This window comes from Thunnus maccoyii, chromosome 8 (assembly GCF_910596095.1).
Source record: "Thunnus maccoyii chromosome 8, fThuMac1.1, whole genome shotgun sequence".
NCBI lineage: Eukaryota > Metazoa > Chordata > Actinopteri > Scombriformes > Scombridae > Thunnus > Thunnus maccoyii.
Genome location: NC_056540.1, coordinates 30,020,506 through 30,041,209, shown reverse-complemented (window position 1 = coordinate 30,041,209; position 20,704 = coordinate 30,020,506). Strand labels below are relative to the sequence as shown.

Here is a 20,704-nt window from a genome sequence, read left to right as displayed (position 1 = left end):
ACCCTAACCCTAACCCATAACCCCAACCCTAACTCATAACCCCAACCGTAACCCCAACCCATAAACCTAACCCCAACCCTAACCCATAACCCCAACCCTAACCCATAACCCCAACCCACAACCCTAATCCTTACCCATAAACCCAACCCTAACCCCAAACCTAACCCATAGCACCAACCCTAACCCCAACCTAACCCATAACCCCAACCCATAACCCCAATCCTAACCCATAACCCCAACCCATAACCCTAACCCCAACCCATAAACCTAACCCCAACCCTTACCCATAACCCCAGCCCTAACCCCAACCTAACCCATAACCCCAACCCATAACTCTAACCCATAACCCCAACCCTAACCCCAACCTAACCCATAACCCCAACCCTAACCCTAATCTTTATTTAAGCCTCATGAATCACTGAGGTTTCCCTCATTTGCAATGATGTTGAGAGAGTTAAAAGGAAAATATTCAGTTCATCAAACTTAAAGAGGACAATACTCAGTTTGAGATCATATTCTTGAATCGATTGAATCTACCTCAACAGATTATATTCACTTAAAATTTACCTGTAAAATAAGTGAATGTTATATAATATACCACACAAGTGAATAATGTTTCTGATAATCAGGCCTGCTTGTTATATATTTAGACATTATATTTGACATTTAATCATCCATTGGACCTCAGCGATGGTGTCAGAACATCTACAAATATACATCTAACCTGCCGACCCACGTCTAGTTAAACTTTATGTGGGGAACTACATATACAGTATCTGACAGGGCCTCTTAATACAACTTTATAGGCTTTTTAAGGTTGGCATACCTCTTTATGAGTATGTAATGTGAAACATGATAGAGAGTACGGTCATCATAAATCAAACTGAAGCTTTTTAAGGGAAAATGCATAAAAAGGTGCTCCCTTGAAAAACATACAACTTTATTGTTTATAATGGCGGCGGTTCGCCATTAAGCTTCTGATCATTGTCTAGAGGTCATAGCTAAACCACATTTGATTTACAACACTATCACTGTATATTACTGTACTGTAATGCTTTAATGAGTACAACATTACCACCCGACAGAGCTGGCTGTAACCACAGAATACTATGTGGGTCAAATGACTGAACGGGACGATCGCCCGCATCGCTAATGGGGCTACCGCGGCCCCTTTGTGGGCGAGCCAACTTGGCTCAGAGTGTGTGATGATGCTCCTCTTAGAGTCCCATTGAGGAAAGTAAAGAGGAGACTGAAGGTTTGTGTCTGTGTGAAACATTGAAAACCCTCCGTTAGCATCCGGGCCCCTCAAACACTCTACTCTACTCTACTCTGCTCTACTCTGGATGACTTCCAGAGCTCCACTGGCAGCATCAATGGAGGCCTTGTTCTGTGCTGGGACACACACTCGCATAGATAAAAAGCAGGGATGCATTTGCAATTACACATGCATGAATGATACACATGTGAAGAAGAACAATGACACATAAGTAGAGAGACGCATACACAATGACGTGGAGGTGAATGTCGACCCAAACACAAATTATCAGGAGAGGAAAACACTCATGAGGGAGCAAATACAGAGGGACAAGCAAACTCAAAACAGGAAGCACATGCAAATTAACACATGACCAGTACATAAACACACAAGAGTTGACATGCACCTACACAAAAACAGACACAGCAGAGACAACAGAAACACTTGCACATCCAGTTTTTGGTAATTTGCAAATAAGTTTAAAGGCTTATACGAACAAACTACTTTACCACAGTTTAATGTAGTTATACATATCAGAAAAATCATTTTAACACGTTATAATTAGTGTTATCAATCAGAATGATAATTCAATATACTGTATCTCCAACTACAATCTGACTAATAAGAACAATAATTCAAGTTATGTCAACATGTGACTTTATGGCATGTAGATATATCTGGAAATATAACTTTACCAATTTTGAGTTTGACCAGATTCAAATTACAGGCATTTGCAATTCATTTATGACTAGTCAAGTATATATATATATATATATATATATATATATATACTACTCTCTAACATCAGTTTGACTAGATGATAATTAGTGATATCTACTAGATATGTATTTTGTGTGCAAACGTTTAGGTATTTTCTTCTTGTTTTAATAAGTATAAATAAGTAATTATAATTTTTTTCTAGCACATTCATTTTTTGTTTTTATAAAATCTATGTTAATATGAGTGTATAAATTAAATCACATTAATGAAAAGAAATGTAATTTAATTTAGAATTATGACGAGTTAATATATTTAATTAAATTGACAATTAATAAAATAAATTAGGATATCTCCAGTGTTAATCCAATCAAACTAATACCATTATAAACAGACTGATGTATGTACATGAATAGACACACACACACGCACACACACACACAGAGGTGACAGCTTTGCCTCAGGGAGGTCATCTGCAGTTTGACTTCACACCAGTAGAGGGCATCACCGCACTCGAGGCTGAACACATGAGTGACAGCAGTCATGTGACAGTAAACCACTCAAGTGATGGAAACAGGGGGATGAAGCACACACACAAACACAGACACACACACAAACACACAAACACACATCTGGCAGCTCCAGTAGAGTAAACAGCATAATGTCATTACACCAGGCTTTTCTGTGTGAGTGGAGAATGAATGTCAGGTTGCTATTTTTGATACTGATAGTGAACGCAAATTGGAAACTGAGCGAGGATGCGGGAGGAAACGATTCATATACGCTGAAGTGGAATATCCTGCTTTCTGTTGTCAGGTGTCCTGGAATTGATCCTGGAATTACTGGAGCATCACTGAGTTTTGAAATATTGCATTGCACAAGTGAATCATTCCATGAATCGGGGGAATATGATTTTAAAACTTTTACAAATGAGTCAGTTTATAGGAATGAGACAAAGAGAAGAAGAAACCAGATTGGAAAACATTAATAAACGTGGCAGAAGAAAAACACAGGGTCATGAAAGAGCTCAGATTTAAATATAGGTAGTTACAGTAGTGTAAACAGCAATTACTATGGATGGTGTAATACTACAGTAAGCGGTTGCTATAGGTGAGTAGTAATCATAGTGGTGGTGTAGTTATTAGAGAGGATACAGTGATCCCTCAGTTTAAAATCAGGAAAAACTGCAGAATTGTTGCTGGATTTTGGACAAATTGTAGGACATTTTAATTAAATCCCTACTGTCAAATGCTTGCATGATTATTTTAAGTTGACTGTAAGTGAAAAAAAACAAGTGTCAGTGTTCCTGACATGTAAACGCTAATATGCATCTCATAACTTCGGATATATAAGAGTCCACATTCCCGCAGAGGGACAGGAGGCTTGACTTATATTGGCAGTTATAAACTTGCTGCCTGAGGGGTGTTACCCAGATGACGCCCATGGGAGAGGATTTCAGAAGTTGCAATAGAGACAGATGCAGAGGTAGAAAAATATAGTAGTAACAGCCCAGGAGCAGCAGCAGCAGCAGCAGCAGAAACAGTAGGAGTAGTATGCAATTTTGTCACAGAAAAAGGAGGCTGTGTGCATTCGAGGAAGGTTTTCGGAAAAAAAAGTGTGTTATCTTGCCAGCTGTCAGAGGAATGAAGCAACAACCGGTTGACTGAGAGCCATGTGTCTGGGGATAGAAAATACTTTTTCAGCTCTTGCTCTTACAGTATTTGTGGAAAAAAGCTGTGGTGACACGTGCAGTGCTGCTCCAAGATAAATCATGAGAGGCTCCTACAGTAGCTACTACTGTAGTCATAAAAACGGCAGGATAAATTAACCATATTTACACTTTCTAGTAACATGCAGCGCAGCAGCAGTTAATCACTAAGCTGAGCACAAGCTTATAGTTTATGAACTAAAAGCCTAAACTAAACTTTTGTTTTTTTTAGGTTTCAGGTTTCAACTTCTATCTACAGAAACTTCACTTCCATCACAGAATTGACTTTGTGCAGCTTTTAAGTAACTGCAACGCCCATCTGTCCCCAAACACCACACCATTACTTCCCAATCTGCTTTGTCAAAGTCAAATTGCTTCCTGTTCCTGTAGGGTCTCCTCCCCTTAATCCTTTCATGGTGTGAAAACTGAGATTTTCTGCAGTTTAGGAAAATTCTGAAAGACTGAAAGACCAAGCTGACAGCTGCATGATGGAGAGGGTTTCTGACTTATGCCATACTTGATCATGTTCTTTTCAGTATATACCGTTAAGTGGGTATTTTCACTTTTTGCCTGTGACTCACTGAACCGACCCAGTCTCATTTGACCTTCTTGCTAGATGGAAACTGGCAGGTGTAACTGATTAACCACCCTGCCATCAGTCTTATTTTGACACAGGTTGACTGATAACCAAGGAGTCCTCAAGGTTAAACAAGGGCAGAGCAGTCATGTGTGAGGTTGGCAATGTTTTGCAACACAACAGCGAAGGCGACGGCGTACGGCGGCTCGACCTCTCGGTATCGCTGACTTGTTGTTTTGGAATAAACAATACCTCCATGGCATTTAACATACTGCAGCAACAAAACCGGTTCTGTCACTGTGTCCTGTTTGCTGTTACCATGCCAGCTTACTGTGGACGCACACTCATGATTATCACTGCGAGGCTTGGCATGTCTTTGGCTTCCTAAACCACCAAACTACCCTGATTCCTGCACTGAACCATCTAAGGTCAATGAAGTCCTTATCATTCCCACCAATTTGGAAGGAATGTCCCTTTCCCCTGGTCATTTTTCTTTCCAATGCCAGTCAGATCCTGTGATGCAACAAACAGTGGAGCACTCTCAAATAAATCAGAGATCAGAGGGTCAAATATGACAGATGATCCTGCCTCCGTGAACCCACGTTAACTGGTTTTTTTGGCCACTTATGGGCAACAGAAGAAGCTGTAAAACATCAAAGAGTGATACTCACTCTCATTTCAGCACTGTCTCGATCTGCACCGATTCCCCAAGAAAAGATCTGGCTTTTTAGCTGCTAAATGCTTCGCGATGTTCAACAGCTGGTTTTTAACTTTTGTCTGTCTGCAGTTTGGTGCTGGGCAGTGGGTAACAGGACTTTTTTTTGGGTGAAAAACAGCTACCTGCTGCACCTGGAAACAATGCTGATGGGAGCCATGAGACTAGTTGTGTGCTGCAAAACCAAAACAATGAGCTGAAAGTCGCTAAAACGCTCAGTAGAGCCGAAGGGACCTGCAGAGCGGGGTCGTCACTACAAGTGACATCTTTCACATTACAAGTATATAAGACTCTCAACACTTTAATGATAAAAGACCCTTATGGGACAAATTTAAATATACATCTTAAATGAGTTTCTGCTGTGACCTTAAACCAGTAAAATAGATATATATGCTGCTTATATAATATGCTTTACTAAATGGTTGGATTGGCTTTGAAACTTATTTTAACAACTCTTAAATTTGGGTTTATGAAACCTGCCATATGACTTCTTGTCATTTACTGCATAAAACATAGGTTGTAATTTTTGTAAAGGCATTTATTTTTGTTTTTCTCTCTTACACTCAGCTCACACCATATTAATCACCATTTATTTGCTTCCTACCAGCCTAATGAGGTTATTAACCCCTTCAAGCAGAACTCTTGTCTTTTTTTGGGGGGAGTCCTGCTTCTCACAGTTGGCTTCCCTTGAACTTTAAGTGTTGCTACACATCCGACCTCCCTTTTCAGAGCTTAACAAACCTTCACTGGCAGACTTGGTTTATAGTACAACTCGGTGTGTAATTGCAAATGGGAAGCCGGTGCAGCTCAGTGAATATTTACGCCGTAGGTATTCAGCCAACCGGCATGACACTTGAACGCAAAACAATAGCATCTTTGTAGGCTGCTGCGAAATCACGGTGCACACAAGAAAAACCCTGTAAACAGCCCGTTTGCTATGAAATTTAAGTTAAATTGAGGAAACGGGCCAGATTCATCTTGACAAGCGCAATAAGGCCGCATTACAGCTGTAATCATAAGTCGTTTATTGCGGTGAAACAGCTTCCTCATTCGATTATACTCCGGAGCCGGGTACAGGCCTGCATTCTTCTGACACCGGAGTGAACCGACGGGGAAAGTAGGGCATGATATTCACTGTAAAGGGATACGGAAATTTGTTGTTCCAGATGAGATGGACGTTTAAAGTGTTTTTTGGGGAGGGCGGGGGGAGGGGGGCGTTGCTCAGGTGCAGGCCGGGGCTGATAGCGGGGGGAGAGTGAGGACAGAAAAACAAGTTCCTAGAAGTCTGATTCAGGGAAGGATAGAGGGGCCCAGGCAGAGAGAGAGAGGCAGCCAGCAGCACTGTGTGAAAAGAGAAGAGGGGATGAAAACAAGCAAACACACATAAACTAGAGCACGTGCTGGAAGACCACACACACACACATGTTTGGATGTCTATATTTGTGAGGACTCTTAGCTGTTACTTAAAGCTAAACCTGACTTTTAACTGACTTTATCCACTGCCTTTATTCTAATCTAATTTATGGAACCTTCCTGTTTCAACATGACAGCGTGCACAAAGCCGGGTCTATTAAGAAATAGGTTTCCCAGTTTGGGTTTGGAATAACGTGACCAGCCTGCATAAAGCCTTGACCTCAACCCCATCTGGCACCTTTAGGATGAACTGGAACGGCGAGTTATCGACCAACATCGGCGGCTAATCTCACTAAAGCTCTCGTGGCCGAATGGGAGAAAATCCCTGCAGTCGGCTTCGAAAATGTTGTAGAAAGCCTGAAACCAGAGTAGTGGAGGCATGCCGTGGTTTAGAAGTGAAATGTTTAACTATCACATATGGATATAATGTTTGGCTGTCCGCACACTTTTGGCCATGTAGTGTACATCTTCCTTAAAGCTCTGCTGAACAGATCTGTTCTCTAATTTTCATTTTCCCTATTTGATAACCTAAATTAAACACTGTAAATGATTATTTTTTATATTATTTAGATAGATATATTGGTACTGGCATTTGAAATTGTAATTTCTGTGTCATTTATTTAATTTTAAGTTGTCAAAAATACTTATTTTTGGTAAAATCCTACTGCTACTTCCAAATTTCAAACTAATTTAGTGCTGACCTAATATATCTGAAAAGTAATTAAGTTCTTATGTTACCCCAAAATGAAGTTCAGTCCCTCCACACACCCTTCGAATAAAGATGAGCAATATGTCCTCACTCTGGAGGATTTAAAATCTTTTTTTTTCTGTTTTTATAAGGACAAGTGGTCCTTAGAAATACAGAAATACAACAAGGCACACACACACACACACACACACAAACACACACAGACAGGATGAAAGGTTACTGTGTGCCTCAGCGCCCCTGTTTTCCTGGAGTTAAAGGCGGACTTTGAGCCTCGCAGGCCGACAAGGGGGACCATCAAGGTTAGCAAACGCGACACAGATTAAGATACTGGGGAGAAAGAGAGAGGGAGAGCATGGGAAAGGAGAGACACAGCATGGTGGTGGAGGGGGAGAGAGGCGGCAGACGGTGTTTGAAGCACGTATTAAAAGGCTCTGCTTCAACAGGTGGCGGTTTTTGAGCTACTTGTGAGACTTGTGATCCACAGAAAAAAAAATAACCCAACGGTATTTGAGGTGTAAATATCAAGAAGTTAAATGGGGGGTAAAAGTTCAGATACGTGTTGCAAATGTGAGGTTGAGGGACCCTGGGAGAGTTGGAAATTAGTGTTCTGATCACAGGTTTCTCTCTATTTCATTTCAGTAACAATGTCCAAGAAGAACTGCCTCGTCACAGGAAGTAAAAAGCTGTTCTTACTAGAGATGGGTCCTCTGTCTCGGCCCCCAGTGACTGGCTGAAGTCCTCCGCGCTGAGAGGAAGATTGTCTTCTTCTTCCTCTTCCTGGTCGGGCTCCTCCCCCAGGGCGGGGAAGACGGAGAGCCCGCCCACCTCGGCATCCACCATGCCGTCCAGGCTGTCGGTAAGAGCGGCGAGCAAAGCCGCATTCTCCTCTTCTATCTGGAGGGAGTCAAACAAAAGAAAATGACAACTCAAATAGTACGATGCAGTTACAGAGAAGCACAGTCTGAGATGTTTAGAGCATTTCTAAAGTTACTTTCTGATTAATTTGCTTATGTAAGGGAAACTGGCTTTCGCTCAGAAGGTCGGTGGCTCGATCCCCGGCTCCTCCAGTCCGCATGTTGAAGTGACATCATTAGAAACATTGTAAAGCGCTTTGGATAAAAAGTGCTCCGTCACTCCTGATGAGCAGGTTGGCACCTTGCATGGCGGCCTCCGCCATCAGTGTTTGAATGCGTGTGAACTGGTGAACATCGGTTTGTGCTGTAAAGTGCTTTTAAAGTGGTCGGTAGACTCGACAAGCACTATATAAAAGCAGTCCATTTACCCTTTACTATCTTAAGTCATTACACTTCAAACAAAGTGCTTGTCAGATCATCAGCTGACAATTTTTGTCACTTTCTGTAGCTGACAATCTGACAATCACAGGTGTGAGTGAAAGCCAGTATTAAACTTCTCTCTCAAGCTCCCTTTTTTCCCCCCATTCTTCACACAACTACTTCTGGCAATTTCTGTGTTTCCAAAGAGTTCAACACTACAAATGCATCTGACAAAAGATTGCCTGAAAGTCTGCAACATTACCCCCCATCTGAACAACGATTGTGTCTCGCTCCTCTCTGAGATTGGAGGGTATTGGCCCGGCCTTTCAGAACAGCTGTAAACACTTTTACCTTCAGATGAGATCAGATGAAACTTTGTACAAACCGGTTTGTTTTGAGCCTCCTCCCGGGCTTTACATATCAGAAGTCTGTAATGTTTGCTTTTATTAGAAACCCACTCCTCCTTGTTGTGGAGTATAAGTGATATAGAAACATCTATACATAGCATTGACATTAAGCTTTTCTAGTAAAGAAAAAGCTGGCAATTATCTTTTCTTATAACCCAAAATACCTTTGCATGCTGGTCTATTTCCTCTCATTTCTTCCTGCATGATGCTATAAAACATTTTTGGGAGGAAACACGGCATTTTTATTTCCTGTAACATTAATTTCCTCCAAATGAAAACCACTCAACAGCTAATTGGACCCAAAACACCAAAATCCCATAAATCAATAAGAGCAGTTTTATTTTTAAGGAATACCTTTACAGAGAGAAAAGTCTTGTGCAGTAAATACAAACTAGTCGTTTTGACAAAATAAGATGTGAAAAATGCAACCGATATCGCTTCACTGTCATCGACAGACATGGAACGTCTGCAATGTGCGTGAAATTATTGTCCTCTGCTGACAGAAAAAAGGAGACTTTAGGAAGTTTGTGTCATTGCTGAATCCCCCTACTCCTCATCCTCCTTCATCAGCTGTTATTCATTAACATAGGATGGTGTGGCTCTGACCTTTAACCTCATTAGAAAAGAACAATACACGTGTTTGCTGAAACAGGACTTTTATCAATGACCTGCCTGCATTGTCCACCGCTCATATGATTGAAGAGATTCCGTTTTCCCCCCCCTCAAAAAAAAAACAAACTACATCCTGTGTGCTGAATGCCTCAATTTTCAAGCATGAAAATGATAAAAAAAAATTTGAAGATACTTGCTAATAATGTAATTTCAGTCCAAAAAATGTGCTCTTTTTCTTCCCCTCCGTCGCTCCGGTACATCCAGAGAGGGGGTTGTTTACTGGTTACGGAGCTGCTGCCATCTTGCTGAGAGCGGAGTCTGGTGGAGAGGTGATAGCACGGCTGGCCTACGGGAAGCCACCGAGCTCCATTCATCTGTCTCTCTCTCTCTCTTTTTTATCATCCGGCTCTATCTCGGCTGCCAAACTATTTATTATTTCATTTACTCTCCCGTCTCTCAGGCTCGCTGCTGCTCTTTCACTCACAAATTCTCGACGAAAAAACGTATGCATGAGTAAGCATAATTTAACCGGGACATAAAAATGCTGATTTTCCTGATAATTATATTTGGGTTTAGGTTAATTATGTTATTTTTTGTCCATCTTACATCATTACAGGTATGGGTTTGAATCCAGCTTCTGATACGTGGTTTTAACATTTCCTATTTGTACATTCAAAGGCACTAATGGATATTACCTGATTATATTAATTAGATTACAAGGAATTAATCAGATTAATCAGATTTCCTGGATAATAATGAATTCAACTGTAAATGGGAAAGAAACAGACGCAGCAAAAGAGAGACAGAAAGTTATATCAGTGACAGATAGAAGGCAGTTCAATTGTTTATCTGTCAATATACATATGATATATATCATTAAGGTAATCATATACAATTACCTTAACCTTGTGTGTGTTTCACCTCTGTCAATTTGTCTCTCTACACTCTCCAAGGTTAAATGAAGTCCTACCATGCGATCACACACACACTAATCAATCCCTCCCGACATGGGATTAGATTCCGATACGTTTACTGTAAATAAGTGGTGTATTGACAGACGGCAGAAGAGAGACAGAGACACGACGGGGCTTCATCTGTCTGCTTATCACTCTATTCATTACTGTGTGTTTATAACCCAGCGCCGTCTGACCGTCTGCTCCTCTGTAAAAGTCTGATCGATAAGATATCGGCTAAAATATCATACGGTCGGGGAGGAATTTGGGTCGGTGGGGTTGGTGGGTGGCGGCGGAGGTAGCTGAGAAAAAAACAGAACCTTCTTTCTTAACGTGTTATGTATATTTCCAGGTCTATATTTTGGTTCTGGGGCTTTACTGGAATATCTTTGCATGATTTACGGGAACATAACTGCTTATTTATCTTATACTGAGCCCCTCAGTTCAGCCTCTGTCTCAGACAGTGTGTATAAAAGTAAAACTATGTGTACCATCTATAAAATATAGCTTCAATTAGTTATGAGGGTGAGCAAGAGGCACAGAGACAGAGAAAGTCCAAGAAAGAAGGCAGAAAAGACGCATGAAAAGTAGAACTACGAGAGCGAGAAGCGATTATGACAGGAAACGTACGGGTGAGAGACGAAGAAGGACAATGAAAGAAAGTCAGATAAAGATCGAAAAGAGATGAAGAAAGAGCTAGAGACAAGACAGCAAGTAAAATAGTCAAAGTATTTGAGAAAGAAAGAAAGAAAAAGATCAGAAAAGGGATTAAATAACAGATAAATGTGTCTGTTTCCGTGTCATATCTTCCCTTTTGTCTTTCTTCTTGAAGTCTTTATCGGTTGAACGTTGTCAGTAGCAGATCCCGTTAACGAAGCGTGTTGTTGTTGCCTCTTTCTCATCGAGATTATGTCGTCAAAACGGTACCGATACCTATTACTGTCAATGTACAGTAGAGCTTTCAGTCTGTCCAACTCTGTCTCTGTCTTATTCTGTGTCGACAGCAGGAAGACAAAGAGTCACTCAGACGTCGGCTAATGAGAATCGAAATAAGAATAAAACCTGAAATAGACACAGAGTATAGACACAGACAGTGTTTAATTCACCTGCACCTCCCATCATGCTTTGCCTGTCTTCATTTAACCAATACTCTATGGTAGCATCAGAGCAATTTCCACCAGCAGAGATGCATTACATAGCCGATGATCTGGACTTAAATGCTACTTTATCTCTTTGTTGTTGTTGTTTTTTTTTTATTCTTGAGATGCACTCAATTTAGCCTCTGTAATGGGACCACCAGACATCGCCGGGGCTGGAAACCTTCAGACGATCAATGATCCGGAGTCGGCTTTCAGATAGATAAAAATAAGAAAGGTATTCCCTGAATTCATCGAGCCGATACCGAAGCCTCTGGGATTTCATTGGCGCTCTTAGATGCGTCGGGCCGATCGACGCCCGCTTCCATCATCATGTTACAAACAGCATAACTGGGAATTACTTTCTTGGCAACGACCTCTGAGACATGCTGCATGTTCAGGCTTCAGCACAGAGATCAGGTGGAAGGGGGGGGGGTTGGTGTTTCACACGTGTCAAAAGCAAAAGGAAACTTTGGCTGTTCAACCAACTGACCCCGAGGCCCAGATTCATTAAAGGTTTGTGCGGTTACGAGTGCGCTGCATGCGTTAAGTGACCACATCAAGATAACATGTTCATCACTGGTTTTGCCAAACGACATGGGTCAAAAAATAACTTCTGCTTTTGCTTAGTCATGCATGTGTATGCATATACATATAATTAAACAAATATTATCATGTGGTCATACTGTACATATTTTCTTTGCTGGTACAATAAAGCCAAACCAAGACTGTATTATTATTTCGGCCGGCTATTCTTCATACTCTGATGTAGAGGATATTTCAGAAAATATGGTGAATTTGTCTAAATCTGACAAGTGTGACATTGGGCACATGATGAAATCTCCTTAGAAACTTAGAAAGAACTTTTTGATGCTGCTGTTTGGATTCTGCATCTCTTACTAAATGTACTGAAGGACGGACTGCACAAACATATCAAAGAAGAAGACAGGAGTCGTTCTAAAGACCACCCTGAATCACCAGTTTGAAATCCCTGAGCATCACCATAGCACTGTACCTCATTACTGGCACAACACCAACTCCCCAATTAATTGTAATACGTTTAACAAGTATCCTGAGCAACAGGTTCAGCTACTCAGAAAGGCTTCTGTCAGTGCTGGAATATTGATGTTGTGTTTAGGGTCCAGCAGCATGTTGTTCCTAAATCAGATTAGACCCCAGAACTTTCCAGTTATAATGGGGCTTCAGGGTGCCAACTCTGTGGATTAGCCTTAAGCCGGAAACAATCTGATCTTGAATTTGCTGAAAAAGGAGGTTCTGTCCTTGTACACGGGTTTATTTGTGCCTGTAGAACCGTACCTGTTCATCAATTGCATCAATTTCGTCTTGAGGCAAAATCCAAACATGCAAAGCTGTTAAATATCTGCTTGTCTGTCTTACGGGTGTGATACTGTGTGTTCTAAAGGAACATGAAAGCAATGTTTTCACTAATGTTTACCACCTGATGTTGGACTTTACTAGGTGCATGTGAAAATTGCATAAAGGCTCAAGAAAAAGTAATTATCTGTCAGTATGATTCAAGGGAAATTTCTTCACGTTTTATGTGGATGTCCAATCAGTGTTGATGGTAAATGCAGTCAATTGAAGCAATAAAGTCTTCAGTGTGCACTATACTGACCGAGAAAGCTGAGTTTTCCTGCTCATTGAGCCGTTCTGGCAGTACCTACATGTACCAGGATGCATTGCAGCTATTGCAGCAGCAGCGTCAGCCCCTCTATGCTGCATTTCTTTGGCCATAAACTCTGGCTCAAATAAATAGTTGAATATCTAAGTCAGCCAAAACACTGTCAAATGTATCCTTGTCTGTAACATCATCTGTGTTCATATTTTGGGATGCAATTTTCACTATTGGAAATGTAGGTAGTTTGTAATACAAGTGAAGAAAACAAGGAAGTTTTGTTTTTGAGTGGCATCTAGAGAAAGTCCCCTGGCTACCCTGAGGCGGAGACTTGAAATCCAAGCTGAAATAACCTGTAGTTCTTCCTTGGCCCCAAATATGTCACTTTACACGTCAAATGACAGCGCTGGTGTCGGAAGAACAACAGATTTTACAACTGCGCCCCAGAGACAAAGAACATTGTCAACAACTGCAGGCCTTTTTCACATTATATCCCTAATTTGGAAAGCTAGAGATACGGTTGGAAATCAGCGAAATGGTCCTTTAACCAACTTTCAATAAATCTTATTATAATTAATGATTTTTTAATTATAACATTTATAATCAGCGCATAACTGCAATCATTTAGCAAGTTGGAAGGAAATGTGTTTGACCATAAAGGTGGTGAGACATATTTCTGATGCATTTGATGAACTATATGTCCAAGGTTGGAAGCGGTCCTTCATTAGCTGTATCTACTTGTACATGTATTTTGGTGAAAGCCTCACCTCAAAGAGCTCATCTGCTGTACTGTAGTGGATGGAAGCCGGTGACGCATCCGCCGGCTGATCGTTGCACCATTGCAGCTCGCTGAGACAGTTGACGCTGTCAAAGTCGCTGGTGTCCAGCTGGGAGAGGTCGATGTCCGGGAAGTCAGTGTCCAAACGGTCCGAACACACCTCCTCCTCCCCATACTGAAGATGGAAAAAGAGAGGAAGAGAGAGGGAAAGGTCATGTTAGTCAAACATCGAGATTAAAGCACATCTCCCAGGCGGGTTTGTTCTTTTTTTGGGGATGCGACAAAAGTGCATGAGTCACTTTGTAAAACGTGAACATTACAGCTGGAGAGATCCTCGGTGTGATATGAACAAGTTCGCCTGCGTCACTCTTGTCTCACACTTTGCTCTTTTTATGTGGCCACAAAGGAAATTATTGCTCCCTGAATTGAAACACAAACTATGAAACATGAGAAATAATTTGGCTCCCTGTAAGACACTGCCACAGTTGGTGTTTTCTCTGAAGTCCGTTGCTCGGTGTCGGCTCTACCATTGTTAGAATTAGGGGTTTAGTTCCCATTGGGCCACCCTTTCTAAAATATGTATGCAGTTGAAGTACTGTGAGGCACTTTGGATAAAAGCCTCCATCATCTGGCATATACTGTATATTATTACACTGTTCACTGTCGGAGTCACAAGAAGCTCTCATCAACAGCCCCTCATCTCTCAACAGCTACTCATTACAGATAATGAGACTTCCATGTTAGAGGAGGTTCGACACTGAAACCAATAGAGGCATCTGCCCAGGCACAATGCAGGATTAGACAGAAAATATGTCACACACACACCAGTCGTCATTGTGGAGGCGTCTCCGTGCATTTATCCTGCACATCTACCCGTGGCTAACAACAAAGTGCAACCATGACCCAAGAGTCTTCAGGTGATTAGTTCCCCTTCATTGCCTGAGGGGGTGTTTAATCAGTGAAATGAGCTGCTCTGTTTAGTGAGTTTATAATCTGTGAACTCTTTGGTCATGGTAGCAAATGGTTTTTGTTTTTTTTGCAGTCAGCAAAGTCTCCAGATAATTTGTGAACTGCGTAGTATTTTAAAAAGTAAATAACTTGCACTGTACACAAAAAAAAATGTCAGACAAGGCAAAGATGAGGTTGAGGAGATAAAACTAGACCCACAAAGTAAGAGCAGTGAAGATTATGTTGCTAAAGACTGCATTGCTTTACTATTGCGACTAGTACTGTAACAATTAATCATTTAGTTGATCTAAAGAAAATTAATCACCAACTATGTTGATACTTGATTCATCATTTTGAATCATTTTTTAAGAAAAAATGCCCAAATTCTCTGGTTTCAGCTTCTCAGATGTGAACATTATCTCGTTTCTTTGGTCTTCTTCAATAGTAAACTGAGTATATTTGGGTTTTGGACTGTTAGTCAGGACAAAACAAGACACTTCAGTTTGCATCTTGGGCTTTGGGAAACAGTGATCGAAATTTTTCACCATTTTCTAACATCTTATAGAGCAAACAATCAATTGAGAAAATTATCAACAGAGTAATCGATAATTAAAATAATTGTTAGTTATAGACCTAATGGCAACTTGTTTTCTTTAATTCACTGATGACTTCTTAATAATGTCTGTGTAATAATTACACTGAAATTAAACCGTGTATACTTTTGACGGATGGATCCCCATTAGGGAAACTCCGTATGAAACCCAGGAATCACTTAAGTCCCCTTAACTCCAACACAGAGCCTGCCACCCCCATCATGAATCCATGGCACACTCTCATAATCCCCTGGAACACCTTTTAAAACTTTTGTAAGCCTTTCAAGTAACCCTGAAATCCTCTCCAGGACCCCTGTAACCCCCCCAGCACCTCAGGACTGCACAGCACCTATGGAGTATCTTTAAAACTTCCTCAGGAACCCCTCAACTCTTCTCAAGAACTTCTAAAACTTAAAGAATGTCTCAAACCCCTTCAAAGACTTGTGGAGCTCCTGTCAAGAGACTCTAAAACCGCCTCAAGAACCCCTACAACACCCCAACCCACTCACCAAGACTCCTAAAACTATATAACCCCATAAAGAACCTTTTAAACCCCTTCAAAAAACCAATGAGACCCTGTCAAGAATCCCTAAAATGCTCCCATGGAATCATGGAAACCCTTTGCAAACCTCTGGAACACCATCAAGAACTCCTCAACCCCCCTAATGAAACACTGGGACCTTCTCAAGAAGTCAAGACAGAGAATTATCAGCTACATGGTCTGCAGTCATAATACATGGCTGAGATTCAGACAAAAAACATTGAGCCATATCATTGTGAGAACAGAAGAAAAGAGAAGAGCAGGAAGTGTGTGTACGTGACTCAATGTGCGAGGAAGTGGTTATATGGTCTCTTGAGGGAGGTGAATGAGGGAGGGAAAATTTGGGGATGGAGGAAAGAAGAGTGTAAGAAGGAGGGAACCTTTGGGAAAAGGGAGCAGTCAAACTGGAATTTTACAAGGAAGTCAAGCATTGTGTACTTCTACTGAAAATGTGTGTGTTTGTGTGTGTGTGTGCTCTTTCCACAGAAGAGCAGGAGATCAATGTCCTATTGTATGTGTGACGAGGAAACATGCTCTGTTAACGGTCTCTCAGTCTGTCTCTGTCTTATACGCCTACACACACACACACACACACACACACACACACACACACACACACACACACACACACACACACACACACACACACACACACACACACACACCCATCTCCATTCATCTCACTGGGCAAGCAGACAGGGTCGACCAGTTACACCAACTACCTCAAACTGAATTCACTATCAGGTTTCCTCAGTATTCATCTCAAACTGAATGACTAAGCCAAGCACAAAGCTACTGTTTCCAAAGTCAAGAATGAACTTCACACTCATGAGTAAACATATTTGTCTCATAACTTGAAATAACTTCAGCCTAATTTAGCTCTGGTGAGAATATGACACGCAGAACTGGTATTGATATATATTTCTGGCTATTTATGGTCACATGTTTTTAGCCTGACAGTGTACGTGTTGCAGCCTTTTATAGTGAATGAACATTACTCAGCCACTGATATATTTTTAAAACGCACATATGAACAGGCAACAAAGCGGAGCAGCTGTGAAACTACCACAAAACGGAAACAAAGTCTGCCGCTTTGAGAACATTTTTTTAAAAACAGACATTTTAAGTATATTCTGTGTTAACTATTTTAAAATGTTATCACAGTGCTTAGTTACAATACAGTCATTGATGTCTGGTAAACTGTTAAAATTGTCCTGGTGTAGCTTAGCTAGCTAACGTTAGTGTTGCTTACAGTTTAGATGTTTACATTTTTTTCATGATTAATAAATTAACTGACTACAAGTATTCATTATCTATCAAAATTTTGTTTAGGTTTAATGTTCAACATGTAAACAGGACTAACTACCATATTTTCATCATTTTGTTTAGCTGTTTTATGTAAAATTGGATCACGGCTAGATTTGCTGCAGAAGCTAGCGGCTAGCTAAGCATCGAGTCCTCCTATGAAAACAGAATGGTTTACTTTCAACAATCAATAACAACAAGTACATTTTTTATTATCTGTTTCAGCCAACATTTCACAAAAAATTAAAAAAAAAATTAACTAACAGATTACACATTGGATTTGTCATGAATTTATAATTTAATGCTAATTATCTCTTTGGAAAACAGCTTCTACACAGCAGTGCCTGATCATCAATCTCTATCTCGTCTCTTCCCTCCCTGCAGTTCCCGTCTCATTATTTTATGCATGTCTCACTGTGTGTTTTAATCTCAATGTACTATTTATGGTTTTAAAATACTGCTTACTTTTTCATAGATTCGGAACATATAATACTAATTACCACGGATGTGTCAGATAAAAGATAAAGTTCATCTTATTTCTCATCACTATGACCACCAAAGTACTTCATAATCCCACACATCCGCGTACACAAACACACACCGTCTTCTCCCCATCATCCAGCAAACCAGGTCCAACTTTAGTTATTTAATCACTAAAATATCATGCTGTATTTATGATCAGTGCTCCCGACTTTTTGATCTACGACCTCATACAACGCCAAGTACAACCGTCCCTGCGCTGCCTCACAGTGTGTGTTTATTTGATCTGTCTGAGGAGTGTTTATTTGGGTCAAGGAATGGATAATATGAGCTGATATCATTTAAGGTTTCATAAATTACAGAGCAGAGTTACACAGTAGACCAGAGGAGAAATAATAACAAAGAGCCAATCAGCAGAGTGGTGTGAGGAGGGGAGGATGAGGGGATAGAGAGAGAGAGAGAGGGGAGTGTAAAGGGGAAAAAGGAGGAGGGAGAAAGAGGAGAGGAAAGGAAAGAAGTGGATGCAAGAATTAAGAGAAGGAAAAGGATGGGAATGGGAAAGATTGTGAGAGGGAGAAAAAGAGAGATGTGGGTCAGAAGAGAGAGAATAAAAGAGCGAGAGAGGAGGAGCGATGGATGGAGAGAAGGAGGAGGAGGAGGAGGAGGGAAGTCGTGACTTGGTAGAAAACCATAAAGAGGAGGGGAAGGAGGGAGGAGGATGTCCTCTATAAGACCCTCCCATTGCTTCCTCTCCCTTCAGTTGCTAATGCAGGTGTGTGTTTTCACCTCACTGTGTGTGTGTGTGTGTGTGTGTGTGTGTGTGTGAGATACTGTTAGCATGCAGGTCACATCCCTCTCACGTGCGCCCTACACCACTCACTCGCTCAATACATCCTTCCTTCCCTCTTTCATCTCGTATCTTCTGCTCTCTCTTCAGTATCCCTCTTTGACTTCTCTTTCCTTCATCTGTTCCTTTTTCTCTCCATTCAGTCTTTCTCTCCTTTTCCCTAAGCATCCCCCTCCTTCTCTCCTCTTTATTTTTGCTTCTTTCCTCTTCATCCATCCATCTTTTCTCCTCTCTTTCTTTCCCCGCTTCCCTCCATTCCTCTCCTTCAGTTTGGTCGTTTCTCATCTCCATTCCTGTTCCTCTTTTCTTCTCATTCCTCTGCTCTGTTTTCTCCTCTCCTCTATCTTTAAACTTTCTACTCGTTTCCTGTTTCCTCACGCCGTTTTTCTTCTTTATTTCTCGCTTGTCATCGTTCCTCTCCTCACAATCTATTCTCTCTTTCTTTCTTTCAGTTTTCTTTAATCTTTTTTTTCATCCATCTGCCTCATCTTCCACTTTCTACTCAACATCTCTCATCTCCCTCCTCACCCCTCATCTTCTCCTTCTCTTTTCTCTCCTCTTTTCTACCCCTCAGTTTGTTGTTTCCTCTTCCACTCTTTTCCCTCTCTTCCTCTGTTCTTCCCTCCAGTCTTTTCCTCTGTCCTCCTTCCCTCTTTCCTTTTTCCTTCTTTCTTCCTTTTATCCTCTATCCTCTCCTCCTTCTCTTCTCTTTTTCCACTTCCCTTTCTTGCTCGGTCCTCTCTTTCATCCCTCTTCTCCATCATCTGCTCCCTTCTTCTTTTCTCCATCCATCCTTCCATCTCTCTCTCTCTCTCATAAACTCGGAAGACAAGCTGATTGATTTCTTTTTTTTTTTTCCACTGAGCCCTTCTCTCTCTCTCTCTCTCTCTCCTCCGTCATCGCTCGCTCTCTCCCCTACTTCTCTCCATCGCAGCTGTCAATCAATAAAAACATCCTTGGGCACGACACACACATTCCCAAACACACACACACACACACAGAGAATGAACAGCACATACACATGAACACATGGCAACTGTCATGTGATGTCATCTGCGTCACATACCAAAGCAGCGATCCTCTGCCTTATATGACGCTCTGCTGGTTTGTCTCTGTCACACCCACTCAAACACAAGTATAGGCAGAGATTGCCACTTGTCACATGTTAACACACACACACACACACACACACACACAACAAGGAGACATCCCGCGCATTTATAATTTAAAAACACACAGGCACGTACAAAACAAGTAAACACTACACACAGACAACACACGTGAAGTGTCTGAACATCCTCTCTGCAGCAGCAGAAGGTGACAGGCGTCCAGTGAATGTGACTGCGGCGTGTTCCCAACGCCGCGCTGACTCTGAATAATGATGAAGCCCCCCGACAGCTACACAACATGAGTCACAGATGCCGGGAGGAGGAAACAGGCAGCCGAGCAGCTCAGCGAGGAGCGATGCCTTCTCTGTTTTTATTTCCTTTTTTTCTAGCAGTTCTAAATCGTACATCTGAGCGTCATGTCGTATTTATTGTGAGCGCAGTGACCTCTGACCTCTTTGCTACTGATTGCTTGTTAGGATATACATCATTCAACTCCGACAGGGTTAGATGCGTTAAAGGAATATCAAATGAATCAGTGTGTTTCAAACACTTTGTCACAGTTTAAAGTGTCAGTAACATTTTGAAAAACTGACGAATTTTCGATCTTTCAAAGGGAATAGAGCCGTCCTGAACTTGGTCAAACGCAGTTCATAACACGATTAGCCCTGTGAAACAGCTGAGAGGTGAGAGCAGCGAGTCTCTACTCACGTTTTGCACCTTTGAATCCACATTAAATCTCAGCGCATGGAGTTATAACGAAGCTCCCTTCACTCCCTGAACAACCACTACTGAGGTGCCCTCAAGCAATAAAAGAGTTTGAAAACCAGAAGTCTGATGTATGAATATAAATGTGGGTTTTTGCTGAAGAAAAAAAAAAAAACACCACCACAGTGCTCAGTCATCCTTTCCTGGGAAAAAAATAAATGTGTTATGCTTGCTAAAAGGGAAATAAAGGGAAGAAAAAGTGGCCTATTCTTCTCTGTTTTAATGT

The 20,704-nt window shown here is 41.2% G+C and overlaps 1 protein-coding gene across 8 annotated transcripts in view; it reads right to left on the bottom strand.

Annotated features, from left to right (window-relative positions):
- ppargc1b (peroxisome proliferator-activated receptor gamma, coactivator 1 beta) overlaps positions 1-20,704 on the bottom strand; it is a 108,027-nt gene that overhangs the window by 21,296 nt on the left and 66,027 nt on the right. For all 8 annotated transcript variants that reach the window (XM_042418143.1, XM_042418142.1, XM_042418137.1 and 5 more), the window contains 2 exons: positions 13,880-14,065; positions 7,788-7,988 (listed from right to left, as the gene is read on the bottom strand). In XM_042418143.1, coding sequence (XP_042274077.1) covers positions 7,788-7,988; positions 13,880-14,065 — 387 coding nt within the window. The remainder of the gene's footprint in view (positions 1-7,787; positions 7,989-13,879; positions 14,066-20,704) is intronic.